Source organism: Impatiens glandulifera, chromosome 5, assembly GCF_907164915.1.
Source record: "Impatiens glandulifera chromosome 5, dImpGla2.1, whole genome shotgun sequence".
Lineage (NCBI taxonomy): Eukaryota > Viridiplantae > Streptophyta > Magnoliopsida > Ericales > Balsaminaceae > Impatiens > Impatiens glandulifera.
The window spans coordinates 53,483,973-53,507,329 of NC_061866.1; the positions used below are offsets into that span (position 1 = coordinate 53,483,973).

General features: G+C 33.2%; 6 protein-coding genes across 6 annotated transcripts; 5 read left to right on the forward strand and 1 right to left on the reverse strand.

The window, feature by feature from the left end:
- The first annotated feature begins 499 nt into the window (after positions 1-499).
- Positions 500-3,769, forward strand: LOC124938102 (serine/threonine protein phosphatase 2A 59 kDa regulatory subunit B' gamma isoform-like). Its single transcript, XM_047478475.1, has 2 exons — positions 500-2,021; positions 3,014-3,769. Exons 1-2 carry the CDS (start codon positions 978-980, stop codon positions 3,374-3,376), a joined length of 1,407 nt encoding a protein of 468 aa, XP_047334431.1. The 5' UTR covers positions 500-977; the 3' UTR covers positions 3,377-3,769.
- Positions 3,770-10,483: 6,714 nt separating this feature from the next.
- On the forward strand, positions 10,484-13,363 carry LOC124938275 (lysM domain receptor-like kinase 3). The gene is made up of 11 exons (XM_047478694.1): positions 10,484-11,340; positions 11,423-11,461; positions 11,526-11,675; positions 11,801-11,976; positions 12,046-12,135; positions 12,206-12,299; positions 12,382-12,533; positions 12,624-12,715; positions 12,789-12,927; positions 13,018-13,116; positions 13,197-13,363. The coding sequence occupies exons 1-11, from the start codon at positions 10,707-10,709 to the stop codon at positions 13,359-13,361; spliced, it is 1,830 nt and encodes a 609-aa protein (XP_047334650.1). The 5' UTR covers positions 10,484-10,706; the 3' UTR covers positions 13,362-13,363.
- A 394-nt stretch (positions 13,364-13,757) lies between these two features.
- Positions 13,758-17,563, forward strand: LOC124939721 (condensin complex subunit 2-like). Its single transcript, XM_047480166.1, has 9 exons — positions 13,758-14,027; positions 14,118-14,219; positions 14,838-14,955; positions 15,569-15,621; positions 15,694-15,754; positions 15,828-16,028; positions 16,117-16,424; positions 17,056-17,176; positions 17,265-17,563. The coding sequence occupies exons 1-9, from the start codon at positions 13,758-13,760 to the stop codon at positions 17,561-17,563; spliced, it is 1,533 nt and encodes a 510-aa protein (XP_047336122.1).
- On the forward strand, positions 17,523-18,228 carry LOC124939722 (condensin complex subunit 2-like). Its single transcript, XM_047480167.1, has 3 exons — positions 17,523-17,741; positions 17,836-17,946; positions 18,031-18,228. The coding sequence occupies exons 1-3, from the start codon at positions 17,574-17,576 to the stop codon at positions 18,226-18,228; spliced, it is 477 nt and encodes a 158-aa protein (XP_047336123.1). The 5' UTR covers positions 17,523-17,573.
- Positions 18,229-18,492: 264 nt separating this feature from the next.
- Positions 18,493-19,551, reverse strand: LOC124939907. The gene is made up of 3 exons (XM_047480369.1): positions 19,218-19,551; positions 19,109-19,132; positions 18,493-19,016 (listed from the first exon to the last, which is right to left on the reverse strand). Exons 1-3 carry the CDS (start codon positions 19,432-19,434, stop codon positions 18,718-18,720), a joined length of 540 nt encoding a protein of 179 aa, XP_047336325.1. The 5' UTR covers positions 19,435-19,551; the 3' UTR covers positions 18,493-18,717.
- Positions 19,552-20,553: 1,002 nt separating this feature from the next.
- Positions 20,554-23,246, forward strand: LOC124937865. Its single transcript, XM_047478195.1, has 3 exons — positions 20,554-21,012; positions 21,160-22,292; positions 22,926-23,246. The coding sequence occupies exons 1-3, from the start codon at positions 20,692-20,694 to the stop codon at positions 23,095-23,097; spliced, it is 1,626 nt and encodes a 541-aa protein (XP_047334151.1). The 5' UTR covers positions 20,554-20,691; the 3' UTR covers positions 23,098-23,246.
- Positions 23,247-23,357: the final 111 nt, after the last annotated feature.

Sequence of the window (23,357 nt, forward strand, 5' to 3'; positions counted from 1 at the left end):
CCTACTAACTATGTGCATCCCTTCCTTTTGAAACTTAATAGTAGTAAGAACCTCTCCGTGAATTGCTTCCCAAGCAAAATGGGGGAGTTTTAATTTTCGTCCCCAAAAATAGTTGCGTGATAGAGAGAATCCTTTCGTAATAAACTTATCGTCATTTCATAATCCTATTTAAAATTGTTATTATAAGTATAGGTTTGATTTTATATACAACATTTAATTTTTGATTTACTTAATATTTCAAATTACCCATGCTAAAAATAAAATTAAGATATTGTGAAATCAAATTATTTTCAACATGAATTAATAAATAGAAGTAAAGACTTCTATTGAATTGTATTGAATAATTAATTGATTTAAAAAAGAAAAGGGGGGATTTATTTGATTTATTATTATGATTGTGGTTAGCATTGATTATTTATTATCCAATGGAAGAGGCATGCTGGGCCTTGTTCTTTGTCGATACAATAATAGATTTTTCTTTTCTTTTTTTTGTTTGTCGACGCGCTTCCTGTGTTATCTGCTTCCTCCTCTGGTTGGACAAACAATCAGAGGAAGGAAGCTGCCTACCTGCCTGCCTGCCTCCATAAATTTCTTTCATTTTAGGGTTTCAAACCTACTCTTTTGGCTCTTTCCACTCCTCCGATTCTCGATCCAGGCGTCAATCAATGCTCATACAACATTACCAATTTCAAGGTAATTCACGCTTCTAAATCCACGCCTCTCTTACCCACATGTCAATTTCATCATCTAAACATTAATCCAAGGTATTAGGGCTTCTCCTTGGCATTTTGTTTTCTTGTGATAGCGACGTCCTTTGCCCAATCTGTCTTTGACATTTATCGCACCTTGAGGAGGTGACGTATGATGCCGGGCTTAGGGTTTTAGTTGGACTAATATCATAAAAACAAATCTTTGGCAAGATTCCAAACCAACCATCCAATTCTGCAAACGCAAACGATGAGACTTATTTCCCAATTATGAATTCCTCAAATTTTAGTGCTGCTGCTGGTGTTGGAGGTGTCGGTGTTAATGGGTTTTCCAAATCAAAAAATGAGACTTTTACATACGAGGCATTGCCCAGTTTCAGGGATGTTCCCAACTCGGAAAAGCAGAATCTTTTCCTTTCCAAGTTGAAGATGTGCTGCATTATATTTGACTTTAGTGATGCCACGAAGAATCTCAAGGAGAAGGATATAAAGAGGCAGACTTTGCTCGAACTTGTTGACTATATATCATCTGTAAATTCAAAGTTCAACGAGATAGTAATGCAGGAAATTACAAGAATGATAGCACTGAATCTATTCAGAACTTTGCCATCGTCTTATCATGACCATAAGTTGCCTGATATATACGAAGTGGACGAGGAGGATTTGACAATGGAGCCATCTTGGTCTCATCTTCAGATTGTTTACGAATTTCTACTTAGATTTGTAGCTTCTTCGGAAACAGATGCTAAACTTGCTAAGAGATATATCGACCATTCGTTTCTAATCCATTTGCTGGACCTTTTTGATTCCGAGGATCCAAGAGAAAGGGAGTATCTGAAGACGATTCTCCATCGTATTTACGGGAAGTTCATGGTTCATCGTCCCTTCATCAGAAAAGCCATCAACAATGTCTTCTACCGTTTCATCTTAGAAACAGAGAAGCAAAATGGAATTGCGGAACTGCTCGAGATTTTGGGAAGTATAGTTAATGGCTTTGCATTGCCCTTAAAGGAAGAGCACAAGTTTTTCCTTTCACATGCATTAATTCCACTTCACAAGCCCAAGTGCATCTCTATGTATCATCAACAGCTTTCATACTGCATAACTCAATTTGTGGAGAAAGATTCCAAACTAGCTGATACTGTCATTCGCGGTCTTCTGAAATATTGGCCTGTTTCCAACAGTTCAAAAGAAATATTGTTCCTTGGAGAGTTGGAGGAAGTTTTGGAAGCTACTCAGGCTTTAGAATTTCAGCGATGTATGGTTCTCCTTTTTCCACAGATAGGGCGATGTCTGAGTAGTTCGCATTTCCAGGTAATATTATGGTATTTCCTTCTTCCTTCTATTTCGAGCGATGTTTGGTACAGGTTTTTTCTAAATAATCCAATTATTGAAAGAAAAAAAAACTTTTTGGTTTTTATCACAATCTCTATCACCAAACACATTTAAAAATGGTCAAAAAAAAAAAGAAAAGAAAAGAAAAAGTGAATGAGTGAGTGATTTTGGCATTTGATATACAAAGTCTGATTGAATTTCATTTAGTGAAAGATATACAATTTATCCCATTTCAAATAATCAGTTATTTGGAGATGTTCTATCAAATTAGGCTTGCTTTTCTTTTTAAAGGTAGTTTGTGATTTGAAATAAATTAAAGGGTATATTGGTTTATGATTGGTGATGGGGATAGTGAGTTATTTGAGATTAAATTCAAATAACCCAAGTGGAAAAAGCCCTTGGGGTTATTTGAGTTAAATGACTAAAACATCCTTTATATTTTAAAATGCTATAACAATAAAGTAAGTGTATAGTTGATGATTTGAATGACCATCGGCTGACTATTTTGCTGAACAATTCGTCTGAGTCAGGGCTTTCAATCAAACATGGGATAACCAAGTATTGATATAAAGAAGGATTAGTACAATATTGTGGCAATGATATTCTGTCATGAGTATAACAGTTTATATGTCGGTTTTCCTTACTGTAACAACTTAGTCCCTCGTTAGTTAGTTGGTAGAGGGGAATAGTCTCATAGGCTAGAGCTATGATATGAATGGTGTGTAGAAGAGTTTGTATTCGTTTCTCTATTGACGTGTAGAAGTGGGGTTATGTTTACAAAACTAGTTTATGACTAAAAGAAACAGTTTATTAATGGTGTTTTGGTATTTTAGTTGATGATTTGAGTTATTTGATAGAAAGAAGTGATGAAAATCCAAATAAACCAATGGTGGCATCACACAAGGCCTTGGTCTCATCCCCTCTCTATATTCAATATTTAATGTGAAATATATATTTGTTTTATGTGACAGGTGGCAGAGCGGGCCTTGCTGTTATGGAACAATGATCGGATAAGGAATATGATTACACAGAACCGCAGAGTAATATTACCCATAATCTTTCCGGCCTTGGAAAGGAATGCACGACATTGGAACCAAGCTGTTCAAAGCCTGACGATAAATGTGAGGAAGATATTTTCGGAAGCTGACAAGTTTCTGTTCGACGAATGCCTTGAAAAATACAAAGGAAGTGAAAGTAAGGAAAGTCAAGAACAAGAGAAGCGGGATCAAACTTGGAAACGGATGGAAGATGAGGCGGCCTCCAAGGCTGAGCCTCCTCAGAGTGAGGAGTCATTGTTTGTTTCTAAGTTTTCTTCATCAGTTGCCATTTCGTAAAATTCGGGGGTGGTTTGACAAACATTGTTATTAGTGTGCAAAAGTGTTTTTTAAGAAAACTGACCTAAAAAAAGGTGAAGAATGCAGCAGCTTGTTTTGAAAAGTGAAGATGGCTCCTCCCCTCCTTTTGTGTAAGACTAGTGTTTGAAATTGCCCTTTCTGTTCTGTTCTATTTGTATTTTATTATATAAAGTTATTCTAATTCCATCTCCTGGAAGAAGAAGAAGAAGTGTAATGTTTATTCTTTATTCTTGACATTTGTTGTATCGGATATTCAAATCTCGCGCACACACACAGGGATGTTCTTGGTTCTGAATTTTGTTGCACAATTTTTTCCCTTTTTATTTATGTATGAACAAAATGCAAATAAAGAAGGTAATATTTTGATTTGGATGTTGAATGAAATTGTATGCTAATAAAAGTCCTGGTGGAATTTAGTGGCCTCTTACCTTATCCAGAACTTGTTTGATCTTTCCTCGTGAGAACATAGTTAATTCTCTTTGAAATCGAAAGATTTGTATCCATCTAGATTATTCTATTTACATTTTTCTAAATAAAAATAAAAGAATTGAGGTTTGGTTTAGGTGTTTGTGAGTGATGGTGTCATAATTTTCTCAAGATTTTGTGATTTGTGGGACCAAATATTATTAAATATTTAATTTATTGGACCTACTCAAAAAATTGGTTATTCGTCATGTACCAACAGGTCCACAAGGGGACAGCAATCCATCAAAATTTCTGTAGGTGACATCATCCATTTTGATCTCTTTCACAATTTATATTTATTTGTAAAATTTTGTTATTGGATTAAGACCATATGTTTTTATTTCTTTTAAAAAATTCATATATTTTATTTTTACAAAAGTATAATATTTGTGTAGGAAAAATCAATCAAATATTAAAAAATAATGTGTGCAGAGATATTTCAAAAGAATGAGTTCTCCGGCCGAATTTGTCGACTCTCCAATCTAATCTCATATAATGTTAATATGATTAGCATTGTGTAGGATCCGCACAAGTCGTTTAAAATTGTTGATAGTTTTACAATTTCCCTCCAACCGAATTATTCACTATAAAATAAAAGGTATAAGTCCATTATTTTATACACGTAAATCTAACATATTCAATCCATGTTTTTCTAACCCTAATGACTACTAACCTAACCTAGTGAATATAGAAGACTTCAAATATCAGTGATATATACCATTACAATGTAAGAAAAGACACGAGAGACCGTCTCCACCTTCTTAAGATACAACGACATCGATGCATATATTTATCATCAGCATCGTGGATCACACTCCACCCTGAAAAAATAGATTTTATTGAAAACCCTAGTTTGCATAATTTCTCCCAATCCAACTCCTATATATATATATATATATATATATATATATAAATAATGACCATGTTTGAAAATAGAATAGGGAGTTGAATTTATCAAACAAACAAATGTTATTAAATTTGTTAATGTATAGGTAACTTAAATATATTTCCGAACATTATTTCATATAAATCAACACCCTAATAAGATATTTAAAAAATAATTTTAAATAATAAAAAAAGTCCAAATCCAACTCAAGCTCCTCCCGGAGGTTGGGTGTTTACAAACATGGCCAATAATATTCATTGAAAATGATAGTTATTGAGTGGGCAATGGGGATGTAGGGTCATGGTGCAGCATCTATAGATAGGTGGTGGTGTTACAAATATATATATATATATATATATATATATATATATATATATATATATATATATATATATATATATATATATATATATATATATATATATATATATATATATATAAACATACTTGACTTAATAAGCAGAGAAAGTGGTAAACTTTATAATTCAACCATGCAATAATTAAATGTGATACCACCATCTGCAGCAATAAGAGCTCAAAGCTATTGGTGCAAGCAATATTGTTGAATCTGATCAATTTAATCATTATGCATTTTTTTTTGCAAGTGCACCACACAAACACATACATTATTACTATCAAATTAATTAAGCATGCATATATTATTTATTGGTCATGTATCCAACTGTAAGTGTCAATATTAATGTTAAAGAAACACTCCAATGATCTAGAAGACACTCACCTCTCTTTGAATATCATAATAAGAAGTTAAGTTTGGTTTATGAATGGAGTTCTATATAATAAAAAAAATAAAAGAATTATTATTATAATTATTATTGTCCTAAGCTAGCTAGTCCTTTTCTTCTAACTAACACCTCTTGTCACAAATTGAATGAAAAGCTACTATCTGCCTTTCATTTTCCCAGGCTCACAATAGTACAGCCCAAATTGTTCAAGGGTATTTATGTAATTTATCCTGTCACCTAATTAATAAAAAGTTATATATATTAAAATTCATTGAATTACAAACAATTATAAAAAAAATGAGATTACGAAAAACACACTTATTCTGTGAGGTTTAAACCCAGAATCTTAAGGTTAAAATATTCACCTCTTTTTGCTACTATACTAGAAGTGTCGCTAGACTAGAAGATGAGATTAGAAACAATTATATATATATATATATATAATATGACATTAAGAGGAATAATATATAATTGTTTTAAGATATATAATATCTTTCTGTATTAATTGTACAACATCTCCATAGAATTAATGTTGTAAAAAAAGCAATAAATTATTCTAGCTGAAGAAATATGAGGAATGGAGAGATAGAAAGCTGTTTGAAATTAATAATTAGAAAAAAAAAGTGTATATATGTAGTGATGATGATCGATCATCGCTTGTTGTGAAGTGGGTTGGGTCCTGTGGGTACTCTTCGTTTCTGATCAGATACGAATTCAAAGGAGGAGGACACATGAGGACTAGGATAGAACATGGCTCGATGGATTATTAATGCATTCTTCTTCTGTTTTCCGGCGCCGGCGCCGTACTGAACGCTGCTGCTGCTGCTGGGACATAGTAAGAAGAAGAAGAAGAAGATGAACAAGACAAAGCAGTAGAGGTGGAAATGCCTCATTGTCTTTTAATTATCAAACAAGGAATATGTCCACTAATCTTATTAATCATATGACCCCAATATATATATAATAAATGGTTGGTCCATTACCTCTTCTACCCTGCGCGTTTAGTCACTTTTATTAATTTATTATTATTATTAAATTTTGAGATGATTTTAAATGAATAAATATTATTAAATTTGTTAATATATATAGATATAATATAATTCATTTAAATCACATCTCAATCAAATATTAAAAAAATAATAATTTTAAATAAACTAAAAAATAAATATCCAAAGGTAGACATTTCAAAGAGGGCCAAATTTAAAATTTCATTTTGTTTATTTATTTTGTGTTGGGTAACTTTTTTTTTATTGATAATAATAATGAAAAAAAGGTAAGACTCTTGTTCAAGTCTTAAACTAGTCATTTAAGTTATGTGTAAAAATATAGGAGTTTCAAATATGCCAGTCACATGAACAAAGTTAGATTTGCGTTTGAGAGAAAATGGGTCAATAAGCTTTGTAGTCTAATGCTTGAGACTCTAAAAAAAAAAATGGTAGACTTTAAACTTATTGATTTGCCTTTAGATGTGCATAAAAAATCACATCATCATGATAAGTCGTATATGTCGCAAAAATGTGGAATCAACCATTCACTTAATTGTGCATTGTCAAGAAAAGCTACTAAGTAGTATCTGAAATCTTTCGTAAAGTATGATTGAGATATATTGAGCGATGTCCGAGTTTTGAGTAGTTGTTAAAAAAATTGGATTGAAGCAGTTAATATAGTGGACCTACATATTTGAGTTATATTCCTATTATTTTATGGTGGTCTATCTGAATGTAGAAAAATTGTCGAATTTTTAATGATCGTAGTTGTAAAATGTGTATTTTTCATAATACTTTATTATGATCATCTTCTTTATTGTGACTTTGCAAATAACATGTGAGATCTTCTGCAGAATCTCCTTAAATTTTAATGGTATACACCAACAAAAGTCGTCGACTTCTGAGTCAAAATTGAATGAAATTTTAACAACAAAATCGAGAACAACTGGAAACCAATTCCCCTCATCCTATGATGGACAATCTATAATAAAAGAAATAGAAAAGTTTTTGAAAAAAATTTATGGATACGAGTGTTTCAAATGATTTATGTTACATACGTTAGTTTCAATCCAAAAAATAGGGACTTGTACGGGATGGAATTTTTTCGATTTTATTGGCATTTAAATTTCTTACGTTGTTTTTTTATTTATTGTTTTTTCCTTTGCTTTTTGTAATAAAAGTTGACATTTTTAAAAAAATAATGTTTTTGAGATTTGTTTCAGAACTTTTGTAGAGTCGGTCGAAAAGTTAATTGTTTTTTATGCATTTACGAGCTCGATAAATTGTTGGCTAGTGTGTTTGTATTTTTTATTTTATTTTTAACATTTTTTTTTGTGTCATGTTTTGTGCTTGTGCTTAAAATATTTATTTATTTTTTTTTATAATTTTTTTTTTAAAATTACAATTTATAATATTATAAACATTTATTTTTTCTTTTATATCGAAAAAGGGCTAAGGTCCTGCATGATGAAGTGGAGGACATTCATGGTGCCACGTAGGATCGGTGATCAACTTTGTCAAACATGGGATGGGCATGAATATGCTGTTTTCCACCTTACCACCCATAGTGTGTCATTTTAATATAACCTAAAACGACGAACTAACGTCGTTTTGACGTTACTTAATTTAACGACCACTGTTTGCATGAGCAAATTTAAATTTGGCCCTCAAACTTCTTATCTAAATTTTATTTATCATTTTAATAGTTTGGATACATTAAATATTTATAAAAAATAATAATAATGTATATTAGAAACGATAAAAATTGTTTAAGCATAACGAAAACATGACATTAGATAATATAAATAAAAGTACAAACATATTATCGAGTTTGAAAAAAAAAATAATTTCCCAATCGACTCCACTAATTTTCTGGAATGAAGATTAGAAAACGGTATAGCAAGCATGAATAATATGCATAGTACAATTATGATTATTTAATATTCGACGATTTCTCTCAAGCTAGATAGTTCATCAGAAATAATCGAAATAATAACTCAAATACGTAGGTTTATTATATGAGCCGGGTCATTCCAAATTTTCCAACAACTATCAATGACTTAACATCACCAATTGAATACCAAGTCATACTCCACAAAAGACTTTATATACTAGTCATCATTTGACAATGTAAAAGTAAATGAATAACCAATTCCACATGCGTGTAACAAATTTGATATAAATCTTAAATTAACTAACCAAAAGTATATTTTCTTTTGTCCCTAAAGGACACTTGTTGAGCAGCAGATTAACAATAAATGACTTACAATTCCTAAACTTAATGATGCAAATTATAAGTTTGTGAATTGGAAGTCATATTTTTACCTTATAAAGTGATTTAATTGAGATACATCAACATAAAAAAAAAAAAAATGTTTTTTTATATTAGATTGACATTTTAACCCTTTCAAGTAAAATCCAATAATTTAATTCACTAATCAACATCACCTTAATAGATTCGATATTAAGTTCTCCCAATTAGGTGCACACATATGACAGCTTCATATATTCTGGTAAGTGTGGGAATAATGGGTTATTGGAAAACTGCCAAAATTGTTGAAATGTTTATTATAACTCAATAGGATGAATTATCAACATAATGCTGCCTGGTCATAATTCAACCAATAAATGCTCTCAAATAATTCAATTGTACTATTTATCTAGGGGTTTGCCGTCACAATATATTAATAAAAAATGGTCTTTTTCAATATTATATTTTTAGACCTATAAACAAAATGATTGGGCGGTACTGTCTCAAAAGACGGGTAATATTTTGGTTCTTACAATTTAATTGATCATACAAATATTTAATTTGAATATACAAAGAGGCATTTGATTGAGATCATAAACTAGTGTTTAACATTTACATATAATTTGTTACAATAATTTTGTGTTTTGTCTCGTAAATATGAGAGATACGTAAACAATAAAAATGTTACGGATTTAATGTGGTTTATCAAGATAAAACTTGACTATGTTCGTTAGAAGAAAAAATATTATTGATAAAATGATAATAAAGATTACATAACGACGACATACTAGAGTTATGACACGAATTTATATAACACTCGATCTTCCCCGAAACCCTAATATATATACAAAACTGAGACTAAAAACGATACTTTCAAGATAAAGATTTCAATTTTCTAAAGTGTCTGACTATACATTTAAATAACCTTAACTAGGTCAACACTAATATTCTAAAAAAAATTTCTAAAATATTGTTATAATATTCTTTTAGTTGTATTATCATAACAAAATATCATATTTTTTTTTGTGTTACCTTATTTTTTATATATCAAAATTATACACCAAAATATATAGTTTTATTTTATTCAATATTCTTCTTTCTTTCAACAAACAATTTAAGGCTAATTAACATATGTAGTAAATTAACGTAAAAATTATAATCAAACACATTTTGCATTTAAACATAATTTTATCTTTATTTTTATATAAAAATAAGTAAATGAATTAAGAAAAATTAACATAAATTCAATTTAAAGCGTCTTCCAAGAGAATGAAATTTATGAGCATTGATCTTTTGGTTACTTTTTTCAATTAACAACCTTGGTGGGGGTAGAGTTTAGGGTTCGTTTTCTTATGTATTTTTAATTGTTCTTTTTGGATTAACTTATACATCCTAGTATACACACACCAAATTATTCAGGTTATCAAGACCAGTATAAACACATACCAAAATGTCAAGCTGAGGGCTGGGTCTGACTCTGGCGGTTCAGCCATTAAACAACTTTGAAATCGTTTTTTCGGATTAGAAAAAGACTTTTCAATGGTCTTTGTACTTTTATTTTATTATTTTGTATCCGTTGAAGATTCTCATAGTGACGGGACTGTTTTTGACTTGACCAATGTTTAATGTTTTATTGATATTTCAACTCTAAAATAAAACGTGTATGACCAACTTATCTATTTGATTAACAATAGTATATAGTTTCTAATATTCACGCTAGATTAAAAGAAATCTTTTAAAGGAAAGTTCCAGACTAAAGCCAGAAAGAAAGGGGGAGAATTATCAACAGTTTTCCGCCGGAAAGAAGCCGGCGGCGGCGAAGTGGGTCCTCTTCTTATTTGTCCAAGTCCACTTGCCGTAACCAAATTGAACACTTTGAGCGCTTGCTTACATGAACAATGTCGTCCAAAGTTTAAACCCTTATTCGATTCTTATCTGATTTTGCGTGAATCAAAAAAGACCGGACCTTTCCCAAACTATGTTGTTCCGACAAATACCATCACAAAAGCAGCTTACGTTATTATTCATTTTGTTACCCTGTCTCTGTTTCCTGACCGAATCCAAGTGTTCGAGAGGCTGCGACTTGGCTTTGGGTTCTTACCGCGCCCCAGCACAATCGAACTTCACCTTCATATCAAGAATCTTCAATGAAACAATTCCAAACATTCTTAGCTACAACCCTGACGTAACCGATCAGAATTTTGTTAGTGCAGGCAGGAGATACAACATCCCCTTCTCATGTGACTGTCTCAACAGCGAATTCCTCGGCCACATTTTCAACTACGCTGTCATTTCCGGCGACACCTATGACCGGATTTCCACAGAGTACTACGCTCATTTGACCACGCTGGAGCTTCTGCGACAATTCAATAATTTTAGTGATTTCAACATACCTGATAACGGTGTCATACTTAACGTTGTAGTTCCTTGTTCATGCGGCGACCGTTCGGTGTCTAAAGATTATGGGTTGTTCTTAACCTATCCTCTAATAACTGGGGAAACTTTGGATTCAATTGCAGCCACAGCTAATTTGACTGTGAATTTGCTTCAGGGTTACAACCCGGATGCTAATTTCACTTCTGGCACTGGTGTGGTTTACATCCCGAGTAAAGGTGCGTATTAAATTCGTTAGCTTGTATTGAACTCAATCCATTTTATAACCCAAGTTTGCTCACCCTTCTTCGTTATTTGCAGATAGAAATGGAGTCTATCCACCATTGAGGATCAACAAAGGTAATCTGATGATATGGAAAGATGTTTTGTTCAGTTTTAAGTTTTTTTTGTTGTTTCCAAACAGGGATATCAAGTGGAGTGATCATTGGGATAGCTATAGCTGGGGTAGCAGCAGTGTTTTTGTTGGCTATCTTTATTTACTTTGTCTTCTTTAGGAAGAAAAGAATTGAGCAAGACAAGTTGTTGCTCCAAACATCTCCTTATGTAGAAAAGAGTAATCATCTCCCTTTATTGAAAAAAAAATGATTGTTTTTCACTATAAGTTGTATAATCGAAGTAATACCTTTGATATAAGGTAACACTATCATAATCAAATCTCACAATATAATATTTCAACAGTGAGCAACTCTGTTGGCAGTGGTGCTGCTTCAGTGGGACTTACAGGTATAACTGTCGGTAAATCTGTGGAATTCACCTACGAAGAGCTTGCAGCAGCTACTAACGATTTCAGTATCGCAAATAAGATTGGTCAAGGTGGTTTTGGTGCGGTTTATTATGCTGAGCTGCGAGGCGAGGTCTGTCGTTATTGCTTTGTTTTTGTGTTTGTTGTTTGAATTTACAAATAAACTTGGAAAACTTTGCAGAAAGCAGCCATCAAGAAGATGGAGATGCAGGCTACGAAAGAGTTTTTAGCTGAACTTAATGTTTTGACTCATGTTCATCACTCGAACCTGGTAAAAAAATAGTAAAAGTTATATATACGCCTGTCTTTTGCAAAAAAAGTAACTTTTGCCTTGGATGCAGGTGCGGTTGATTGGATATTGTGCTCAAGGCTCTTTATTCTTGGTATATGAGTATGTAGAGAATGGTAATTTAAGCCAGCATTTGCGTAGGTTAGGTAAGATAAAAGTCGGTTAATCTAGTTGAGTTGGGACAAATCAAACTTGTTGTAATAAGTCTTTTAATTAATCATTTTTCAGATAGAGAGCCCCTTCCTTGGTCTACAAGGGTGCAAATCGCCCTCGATTCAGCCAGAGGTCTTGAGTATATTCATGAGCATACTGTTACTGTCTATATTCATCGAGATATCAAGTCTGAAAATATCCTCGTAGATAAAGATTTTCGTGGGAAGGTTGTTTTTTTTGTTTTTAAATTCGGAGAACAAGTTGGTTTCCGTTATGTTATCTCAATGGTTTGGTGCGATTCCCACTTTTTTCTTTAGGTTGCGGATTTTGGCTTAGCTAAGCTGACTAAAGTTGATAGCACAGGAACACCCACAAATCTTGTGGGTACATTTGGATATATGTCACCCGAGTAAGTAATAAAACTGTTAATTATCTTGAAATTTTGAGTAACAGTTGATCAACTTGTTGTATGTTTATGTCAGATATGCTCGATATGGCGAGGTTTCTCCTAAAGTTGACGTTTTTGCTTTTGGAGTGGTGCTTTTCGAGCTTATTTCAGCAAAAGAGGCCATTGTAAAGGCGACAAGTTCATCTCATGAATCAAGAGGTCTTATTGACTTGGTAAAAATTAAAATTGTATTGCATTTCAATGCCTTACTAATATGATTATCATTCTTTAATCTAATTGTTATTTTACTCTCTTTTTTTTAGTTTGATGAAGTTCTTATCCAGCCCGATCCAAAACACGATCTTCGCAAACTGATTGACGCTAGACTCGGCGATGACTACCCGTTCGATTCAGTTTGTAAGGTAGGAGAAATTTCCTTCAATTAAGATATTTTATTTTCAAAAAAATATTCTTTGACTTGACTAGCTTAATTATACTGCAGGTTGCTCATCTAGCGAAAGCTTGCACGCAACAAGATCCTCAACTAAGGCCGAGCATGCGATCCATTGTGGTGGCGTTAATGACCCTTTCGTCCTCTACGGATGATTGGGATGTGGGTGCTTTATTTGAAAACGAAGCCCTCGTTAACTTAATGTCTGGACGATAGACCATTTTATGTATATTATAGGCTCGTTATTTGTTGCATGCAATAAATCAATGTAGTATGTTTTAATCAAATTTATGAATATATACAGCATTTTCATAGACAATTGAATTAAATCATCTTTTGGTGATACCAAAACTATAAATGCATGTAAATTGTTAACATAAGTGATAGTCTGAATAGGGAATTAACAATATTATTGACATTTTATATTAAAAATGAATTTTAAAAACAAATGTTATTATTATTTCCTTCTTTTTTTTCCCGCTACTCTCTTTTCCTCTTTCATTACTTGAAGAAGAAACCTGAATCTCTATGAATAGATTAATGGTGATGAATTTCAAGCCCTAACCGGATCGTTGATTCATATCTGATTTGGAAGTTTCGGAAATTTCCTCCATGGCAGAGTTCCCTAGTCCATCGAACCGCAGAACACTGGTAGCTTCTAGAGTTCAATCGCCTACAAGCACCTTCATACTCGGTTCAAACGACGACAAACTCGAAAGGGACCAAGCGCGAGCCGCCCGCGCTGCAGCCGTACGCCGAAGATCTGCTGCTTTTTCCGCCGCTGCTGCAGCAGCAGCAGCACCACCTCCGGCTTCAGTACACCTTGACAAGAACCAGATTCTCGATTTGTACAACAATTGCATCAAGCTCGCCAGTGAAAATGTTAGTAAGACCAGCCTTATTCATTGTTCTTGTGTAACCGGCCATTTTTGATGTTTCAATTGTTTATTTGTTTTTGTCTATATGGTACAGAAAATCAACCAGAATAATACATGGGAGCTGAATCTGATAGATCACTTGTCGGATGTTTTAAAAATGGAGGAAGATGATGGAACAGAAACCAATTTTCAGAAGGTAAGTGATATCTTCCTCATATATATATTACTATCAATTGTTAGAAATATGTATGATAGCTAAAGTGCACATTATTTATTTAAAAGTCAGATTCATTAGCTTCATACCTTAATTGTTAAAATTTGTTAACTGTTCATTTCCTTTTTAGTTCACTATTCCTTCTCATCCTTACCTTGTGCTGATTATGGAAATAAAACTTGCAATAACTTTTTTGAAATAAGAGTCATTTCTATAAGTCTGTAAAAATAACCAAAAAAAATACTCAAAAAAAAACAAAAGAGTCAAAAATTGGATCCACAAATGGAAGAAAATTACTACTCATGCTATAACTTTGACTTGTTTGATTAGATTTGAATTTTAGCTTTATTGATAAAGAAATATGCTACCTTATTGACGACATATCAATATATTAGGATAATCATCCAAATGATTGTCAATATATAACCAATGTTATGGTCTGGAGAAGCAAACATATATTTTACATGCAAGGGATGTGTAATGATTGCTTATTTGAAGCAATCACATTGACCCAACAACTTTCTTACATTTGCTGAGTTCATATTATGTACATTATTATAGCAATTGATTATGTCGTTCATATTGAGTATTCCACTACAGGCAAGTTGTACTCTAGAAGCTGGCGTTCAAATCTATTCCATGAGGGTTGACTATGTGCATTCAGAGGCATATAAAGTCCTTGGTGTTATTAATCGGGTGGGCCGAAAAGATGAAGAAGGTTGGGATTTTACTATTTTCTATATGGTAGTAGTATACTCATAATGAAACATAAGATAGTAGTCCCATTGCATATTAGGACTCTTTACGTTCTTTAGGTTTCATTTACATTGTAATTTCAAATTCTTATCTTTGGCTTGATAGCCAGTACATTTAGCAATGTAAAAGATTAACATGATGAATAATAAGGATACAATGCACCTTTGTTCCTCTAATCAAACCTTGGAGTGTATAGTTCATATCTTGAATAAGATTGAAGGACCAGTTGCTTTCACAAATTTGACTGTATAGTATTTCTAGAGAACATTGAAAGGTAGAATCTCTTCAAATTGAGACCTCAAAATCTTTTTGTATTTTGATACCACTTGCGCTAATATGACTGAGCCATAATTGGGTTGGGGATGCATCTGTTCTTCATTTGTTTTCTATCCCCTTTGTCACATGTCATTATTTGGATTAAGGCCTTTGCTTGCATACCTAGACTAATTAGTTTTGACATTTTGTAAGCAACTGTTTCATCTTTTGAGGAGCAATTTCATGAGATCTTTGCATTCACATTTGTTAGTTTTTATTTTTATTTTTTGCTAATATGTTAGTTAATGTTGAGGATACAGGATCCAAATATAGTCAGGGTGAAAGCAGTTCTAATAAAGGGTCAGACTGGGAGGTTAGTACACAGAAGTCACTGTTTACAAATTGATAACTCCACAAACTTCATGCTAAGAGTGTGTGCATGCAGGTATCACCTTTATCAACACTTCAATCGTCATTTGAGGCTCTCAATGTGAAGAAGTTTGATGGTTACTACTTGCTTTCTACCTCAGTCATTCTTGTCCTTTAACTGTGATCTTAAAAAACAACTTTTGCTTGCAGTTGCATTCACAGTGGATCCTCTTTATCATCAAACATCTGCACAGTTTGATGAAGGTGGAGCCAAGGGTTTATTGTTGAATCATCTTGAGATATATGGAAGCTGTCAAGTTCTCTTTGACTCATTTGAAGTGCCAGGGAAGTTTATGAAATGTGGCAACCAACTCTGTAATCAAGATACTATTGATCTTTCTTTTGCCAAAGGTATGTTGGTTTTGTTATGTCACGGTAATTCTGATTTTGTATCAATTGGACATATAAAGAGGATAACTTTTTGTTGCTATCAATATAGATTGCATTGACAAGATGGTGGTGGGCATGCACTCGTCGGAGGAAATTTCTCCCACACTCAAGCACATAGTGAATCTTTTTGATGAAAGCGAACGAAGGTCATCCAATACATTTACTTCAGTTAACCATGTACAAGAGGAATTCCATGAAACTTGCAACGACGCCAACAATAGGGATAATGCTGAGCTGGGATTGGATGACAGTGAATTTGACAATGGTGAGACATGGGCTTTCAAGAATGCTGATCTGGAAAGTGTAGTTGGTGAAGATCTGTATGGAGGAGATCCTAGCTTCGGAGATTATCATGAGGTTTTTCACACAACTCTTTTTTGGATGACAAAATAAAATAAAATTGCACTCTGTTTTTGTCAGGATACTACAAAAATATTGTTATGGTTGTTGAGCCCATCTGAAAAACAATATATATAAGTGGTGTAACTAAATATACTAGATCTTTTATTTGCATTTAAGATACAGTTATTGTAGATGATATTGGCATACGTAAGAGTTTAAATTTGAATTAAAACAACAGAAACATAATTTGGTGCTTCCTAGCCAGTCTATTATTAGCTTCATTGTTGCTTCTTTTGTTTTGGTGAGCTTTAGAGGATGATACAAATTAGGAGCTAAAGGATTTATGATATGTTATGACAAACTTGAATTATAAAATATTCTAGAAATGTATCACTAATTAACCTTGGAGTTGGCCTGATGATGGATGAGTTGTTGAATAAACAACATTCAGGCCACATGTATAAGAACTTTTATTGACATGGTATGTATTTATTAGAAGTCTCATTTGTTAATACATATTTTAACATTTCAAAAGAGAAAAACCTAGATTTGTATACCCCTTCTTCCATTTCCCTTTTTGTCTGATCTATCTGCTTGTTAAAAACAAGCTGATATTTCTTTATAGCACTTTTGATTGACTTTGCAGGATAATCTGGAAAATAGATTCGATAATGTTGACGATTATATGTATCTGAGCTTGGGGATTAACTCAAAACACAATGCCTGGGCGGGTCCTGATCATTGGAAGTATAGGAAGGTAAAATTAGGTAAATCTTTAGACCTTGTGGCAGGAGCACCATAATTACAGTTTCTATAATGTGTTCTTTCTAATATATGGTATTTTTTTCGGTGTAGGTTTAGCTGAAGCATCCAAAGAAGATGGATTGGCTGAGGCAAAGAAGGCCAAGAGCAAAAGAGCAATAGAAGTTGATATCGATTTAATGAAAGCATTGGATAATGATTTCATGAAAGCATTGGCTGATATTTTCGCACCTCCTAAGAATCCCAAGTCGCTACTTCTTTCAGCAAATAGAGCACCTATCAACACAAAGCTACCAGAGGATTGCCACTACGAACCTGAAAATCTTGTCAAGCTATTTCTTTTACCTGAAGTCATGGTAATGACTTGTTTAACTTATTTTTGTGGCTTTTGATGATATTTTAATGGTCAACTTAATTTTATTGCAGTGCTCTGACAGAAGGAAATGGAGAAAGTCATCATGGGAAGATAATGCATCATGGGAAGATAATGCATTTATTGGCGAGCTTGACAATGAAGATGATCATACTGATGTGGAGGACTTGAACAATCTTGTTCCTCAGCCTCGTCGGGTTGGTTTATATATATTGTTGTTTTTAAGGTATTTATCTGTTGTGGTTTAAGAACTAATTGAAAGGTCTTCATTTTCTTGTTTTTTTATGGCAGGTAAATAAGCTTGAAGTCAAATACGACAAATTATCTAAACAAGTTGATGTTCAGGCATTAAAAGAAAAACTTTGGGTCTCCATACAAGCATACAACGAAATGACCACTCAAGTAAAATAATCCAAACTTTTGGCTAATTGTATGTTTTCTTATTAATCCACAAATGTGAAGTCTAAATGGTTGCTTTCTTACTAGGATGACGAAAAGGAGACGGTATCCTTCAGGGAGGTGTTAGCTAGCTTCTCAAGTGACAACTGCAAGGCAGATGGAACTGAGGATATCTCTGTTCACTTGCGCTTCATGTGCTTATTGCATTTAGCCAATGAGCATGGATTGAGCTTACTCGGCTGTAGCGAATTTGACGATGTAACCGTACATTTACCATCAAAATAGGTATGTCATCTGTTATCTTTTGTGTAGTGCCATGCCAAATAGCCTTATTAGTAATTAGAAGCAAGATCTTTTGTGTAGTGCCATGCCAAATAGCCTTATCAGTTATTAGAAGCAAGATCTTTTGTGTAGTGCCATGCCAAATAGCCTTATTAGAATAGAAGGAAGGCCTTGAAGAATACTAAGTTTTGTGAATTGTCTTGAAAAATGAAATTATTGAATAGGGATTATATATATAGGATCTGGGGATATAGAAAGCTTGCAAAATCAGAAATATAATAGCCTCCTTAATATGTAAAATTGAAACTTTAATAAAATTGACATCATCAAAATGTGCTCAAGTGGAACTAATATATTAAATAAACACTTAGGAACAGGGACAAAAATTAACCCAGATCAACTCACTGCTTCAATATAATAATCAAATAGAAACCATAATACAAATTAGAGAAGATATGATTGAGGTTAGGTTGGGTTGGGTTTGGTTTGGGTTCAGGCTTTCCATCCCTTCTGTCGAGCTCTCAGCTCCCACATTGCACTCAACTTCTTCTGACCTAACAATACTGCTTCAGCCTTCTCCCTAGCCTCTTCACAAGTTTCCATTCCTGAATTGCATTTATCTGCTTCTTTCTGATACTGAGATGATACCTTTTTTGTCTCAAGTAAAGCCATATCTGCCCGTCTCTGACTTTCCAAAGCTTCAGCTTCTTTTAATTTCAGCTCCTCAGAAAATAACTCAGAAAGGTTCCTCTCACTATCCTCAGTATCTTCAGGATCACGCTTAGCACAATCTACATTGACATAATAAGATACAAAACCAACTCCAAATATTGAATCTTGCAATTAGAGAACAAAAATTAAAGAAGAAAGATGACAACTTCACCTGTAAAAGACGTGTTGATCAGTCCTGTTAGAAACAACCCACAATGCGAATCAGCAAATAAGTAATAGATCTAGAGAGAAAAAAGAGGAAGGGTTTATGAAGGGCGCACCTAGCGGGATCGAGAGTATTGGCTCCGAAGAACAATCACAATTGCAAGGAAGGCAAGAGAGGTAGGAAGAAGGACGGTTGATTGCAGCTAGTCCTTCCATAGTATGCCAGTACAGAGGAGGCCCTAGTATGTAGCCGCTCAAGCACAGCGCCAATATGCATAAAATCGTCTTCAACAAATCGGGGCTGCACGATCCGCCATGGCGATTAAGCGCCATTGTCGCTCCTTCCGTTCACAAAGAAGTAATCTTGAAGTTCAATGAGTCTCTTCGAATTCACTTATCTCTCTCTCTATGTTTGCGCGTGTTTCTCTCTCTAAAATCCAGAGAAAAACTCTGACTACAGCCGGAGAAGATGAAGATGGAGAGCTATCAACGCGGTAATATATATTGAAACTTTTTCTTTTCCGAGCCGTAATAGTAAACAAGTAGTCTTTTATGTATTTTTACTGCTTAAATACTAATTTTATTTATAGAGAATCTCATAATTATCAACCAATCTATTCATTTTAGTGAGATTCAACAAAATAATAAACTTTTAAATATGACTTTTTAATTATAGATTTTTTAATAATTTAATTTATTATCTTTAAATAATCTATTAAACTTAAAAAATAAATAAATAATTTAAAATAAAGTAGATGTTATATGTTATTTTTAAATATTTACATAAATTAAATTTCATAATTATTCTATTAATAAAATAATAATACTAATTAAAAATATATCATTAATAATAATTTTGTATAGAGTTGAATTTTATTATATTTAGATAAATGATATAGATGTGATTTTAAAATGAAATATAAATGATAAAATTTAAATAATTGAATTATTTAATTTATAATATAATTTAATATATTTAAATAATTAATTAATCTATTTAATTTATAAAATAATATATATATATATATTATTTTAAAAGTAAGAAAAAAAAGATAATATCAGTTCCAAAAAAACATTAGAATTTTAAATATTAATAAAATAAAAAAAATTCATCATGTGAAAAGTTTTTTAAAATTTAAAATAACATATTTGTAATATGTATATTTATTTTATTACAAAATTAATATATTATAAATATTTATTTTACATGTTTTTTTTTAATATGTAAAAATTATATTTTATGAATATATTTTTGTTAAACTAAAATTAAAGATTTTTAAAAGAAGGATTGAGTCTCGAACTTCAAGATAATTTATTTATTTTGTTGCTGCTAAAAATCAGTATGAATTAGTTATTTTATATATATCGAATTTGAATGAATAATAATAATAATAATAATGTTTTCGATAAAAAGAATTAATTTCGTTATTTATTTCCGGTACTTACTTAACAGAGATCGCAGTGATCCTCTCTCTCTCTCATCCGTCATAGCTCGCCGGAGTCCTATCGCCGACAAAATCATACAACCATAAAATCCGACTTATTTTTGAGAGACTTTCTTCGTTGCCGGTAGATGTGCCTTATACGTCGATGGCTTTCGGAATACCGTCGGACCTGATCCGGCAAGTCCAGACCTTGATCCGGGAGGAAGTAGGTCTATCCTCCTACGACCCTCTTGACCCTGCTCTCCCTACCGTTCCTTCTCTACGTGAATCAATCGCCAGTTTCGACCAATCTGCACCGTCCCTCCGTTGTTACCATTGCAAAGGCAACCTTCTCAGAGGACTGCAATCGTCGATTTGCGTATACTGCGGAAAGTTCCAGCCCAAAGACGTTCTTCCTGATCCCATCAACTTCAAATCGACGTGTGGCTATAACTGGTTGCTTCATTCATTGGACTTAAATGGATCAGTAAGTGCTATTTCTTCATTACATCTAATATTTTATTATTATTATTATTAAAGATCTTGAATCTCATCAAGCTTGGGATAATCCTGCGAGTGTACTAGGGCTTGTTGTCTTTGTGTGGTGAAATCATTTGTTTCTTTATTATTGTAGGAGACTGTGATCTCATCCATTGAAGAAAGTGAATTGAGCAGAAGACGAACTTCTAAAAAAGAAGTTATATTATCGGATCTCTTGGATCTTAAAATAACATTCTCTGCTGCATCAAATAAAGATGATATCAGCCTTCCAGAAGATGAGGCTTTACAGAATAAACTTTCCTTAGATGTCTCCGGAAACGAATTTGACAACTTTTTTCCTGAATCAAGACAGGAAAGTGGTTTTCATGCATTTGAAGAGCATCAAGTGGAAGGAAAACAGGTTGGGATAATAGAAAATATTGATCAAGTAAATCTCCAAACTGAAAAGTTGGCGCAATTTAAGAAGGAAGAGTCTTTTTCTGGCTGGGAAGCAGATTTCCAGTTTGCTGATTCTGGAAATCAACACGAGACTTCAACATCATCTATATCTGAGCCACAGCTGAGTTCTCAAGCAGATCTTTCTGCTCATTTGGATTCTGTTTTTGGATCCAGTAAAGAACTATACAAAGGAAATTCAGCAACCGGTGATTGGACTCAAGATGATTCATGGAATTATGCAAAAGATGCATCATCAATGCACATGAAGGATGAAGGGAAAGTTAACACAGCCATTCAAAGTGGAGACGGTAGTATTGTAGACTGGTTTACAAATGAGCAACAACAAGCTGGAACCATTAATGAACCAGAGAATACATGGGGTGATTTTGCAGACTTCACAAGTACACAGTACAAAAGAACTGGTGATCAGATTGATGTGGTAGCAGCAGCCCAGCAGGAAAGCGAGAGAGATTTTGTTGATTCAATCAATGGCTGGAGTGATTTTGCGGCTGAACAGAAAGAAGAAATCAATTTTGTGAGAACAGATAATGCCCAAGGAGTTTTTGGTCCAGGATCATCAAACACACAATTTCCACATACCGAAAAGGACATTTATTCCAACACAGTTAACACCACCACCACTACCGCCGGAGAACAAGAAGATGGCTCCCTTGATGATATGTGGGATGATTTTACAAGCTCAACTGTTATTGACCAACCGAGTGGCGATCATATTGCTGGGTTTCCCGAGCAAAGAGATGAAATTAATTCTGTCAGAACTATCAACAATCAAGAGATGAGTTTTGATATTTTCTCTGCTTCAGACAGGTGAAAACACTTTATTTATTTTTCTCTTAGTTTCTTGATCTATTTAAATGAATTTCTTGACATGATAGCTTCTCTACATTTCCGAGTTCTGATATGAAATTGGTTGATTGTTTTCCACCATGGTTGTGAATCTTTTTGTCTTGAGGGCTTCAACCCTGCACTGTTCTCCCGACAATGGTTCTTCCATGAAGAACCGCTCCACAAAGATGAAACAATAACCTCTTTCTTGCTTTCTTTCTTTTTCTAAGTTGAACAATAACAAAAACAGAGGAAGATAGATTGAGCGCAAAGGCACAGGCACGAGGAAGAAGCTCGTATACCAATGAACAATTAGGTTTATAGAACTTGTGAGAAGATGGGGAAAGACTTAGAGGAATATTTTGAGAGAATGAGAGACTTGGAAACTACTACTCTTTATTATTCAAAACTAATCTTGCTTATAATACTCCTATCTAAACAATTTTCTTGCATGTGCCTGTCACATCATTTCTAAACAATCAATCCTTCCTATTTAGGTTTTAATAAACTTTCCCTATTTCATATAATTTTCCTATATTCGGGACCAAGTGCTTGTGCAGGACAATCTTGAATTCATTATTTTCTTACATTTACTTGGTTGTGTTGTGTGTTTAGGTCAAATGCTGTAGATTTTGGAGTTGTTGAAAACAAGAATAGTAAGGAAGAAGATGAAATTGAAGATGTTAACAACCTATCCAAAAGCCGTGAAGTTGACATAGGAGCATCTTTAATGTCACAAATGCACGATCTTTCGTTCATGCTCAAGGACGAGCTTTCAATTCCCTAAGTCATTTTTTTTCCTTTTTTGGATGAATTAAAAAAAAAACTGTTGTACTTTGAAATCCTGTTTTCATATCACATTAAACGGTTGGTGGGTTTATGGGAGAGGTTCATTATGATTTGTTACAGTTTAATTCATTTGGTGGTCTATCTGTATTTCTCAACTTTCTGTCATCATCCCACAGGAAGTCTGGCAAAGCATAATAAAACTTTCATGCACAACAAAATCTTCAGGCTGGCTAGCTGGCTGGCTGGCTGCTTCTGTTG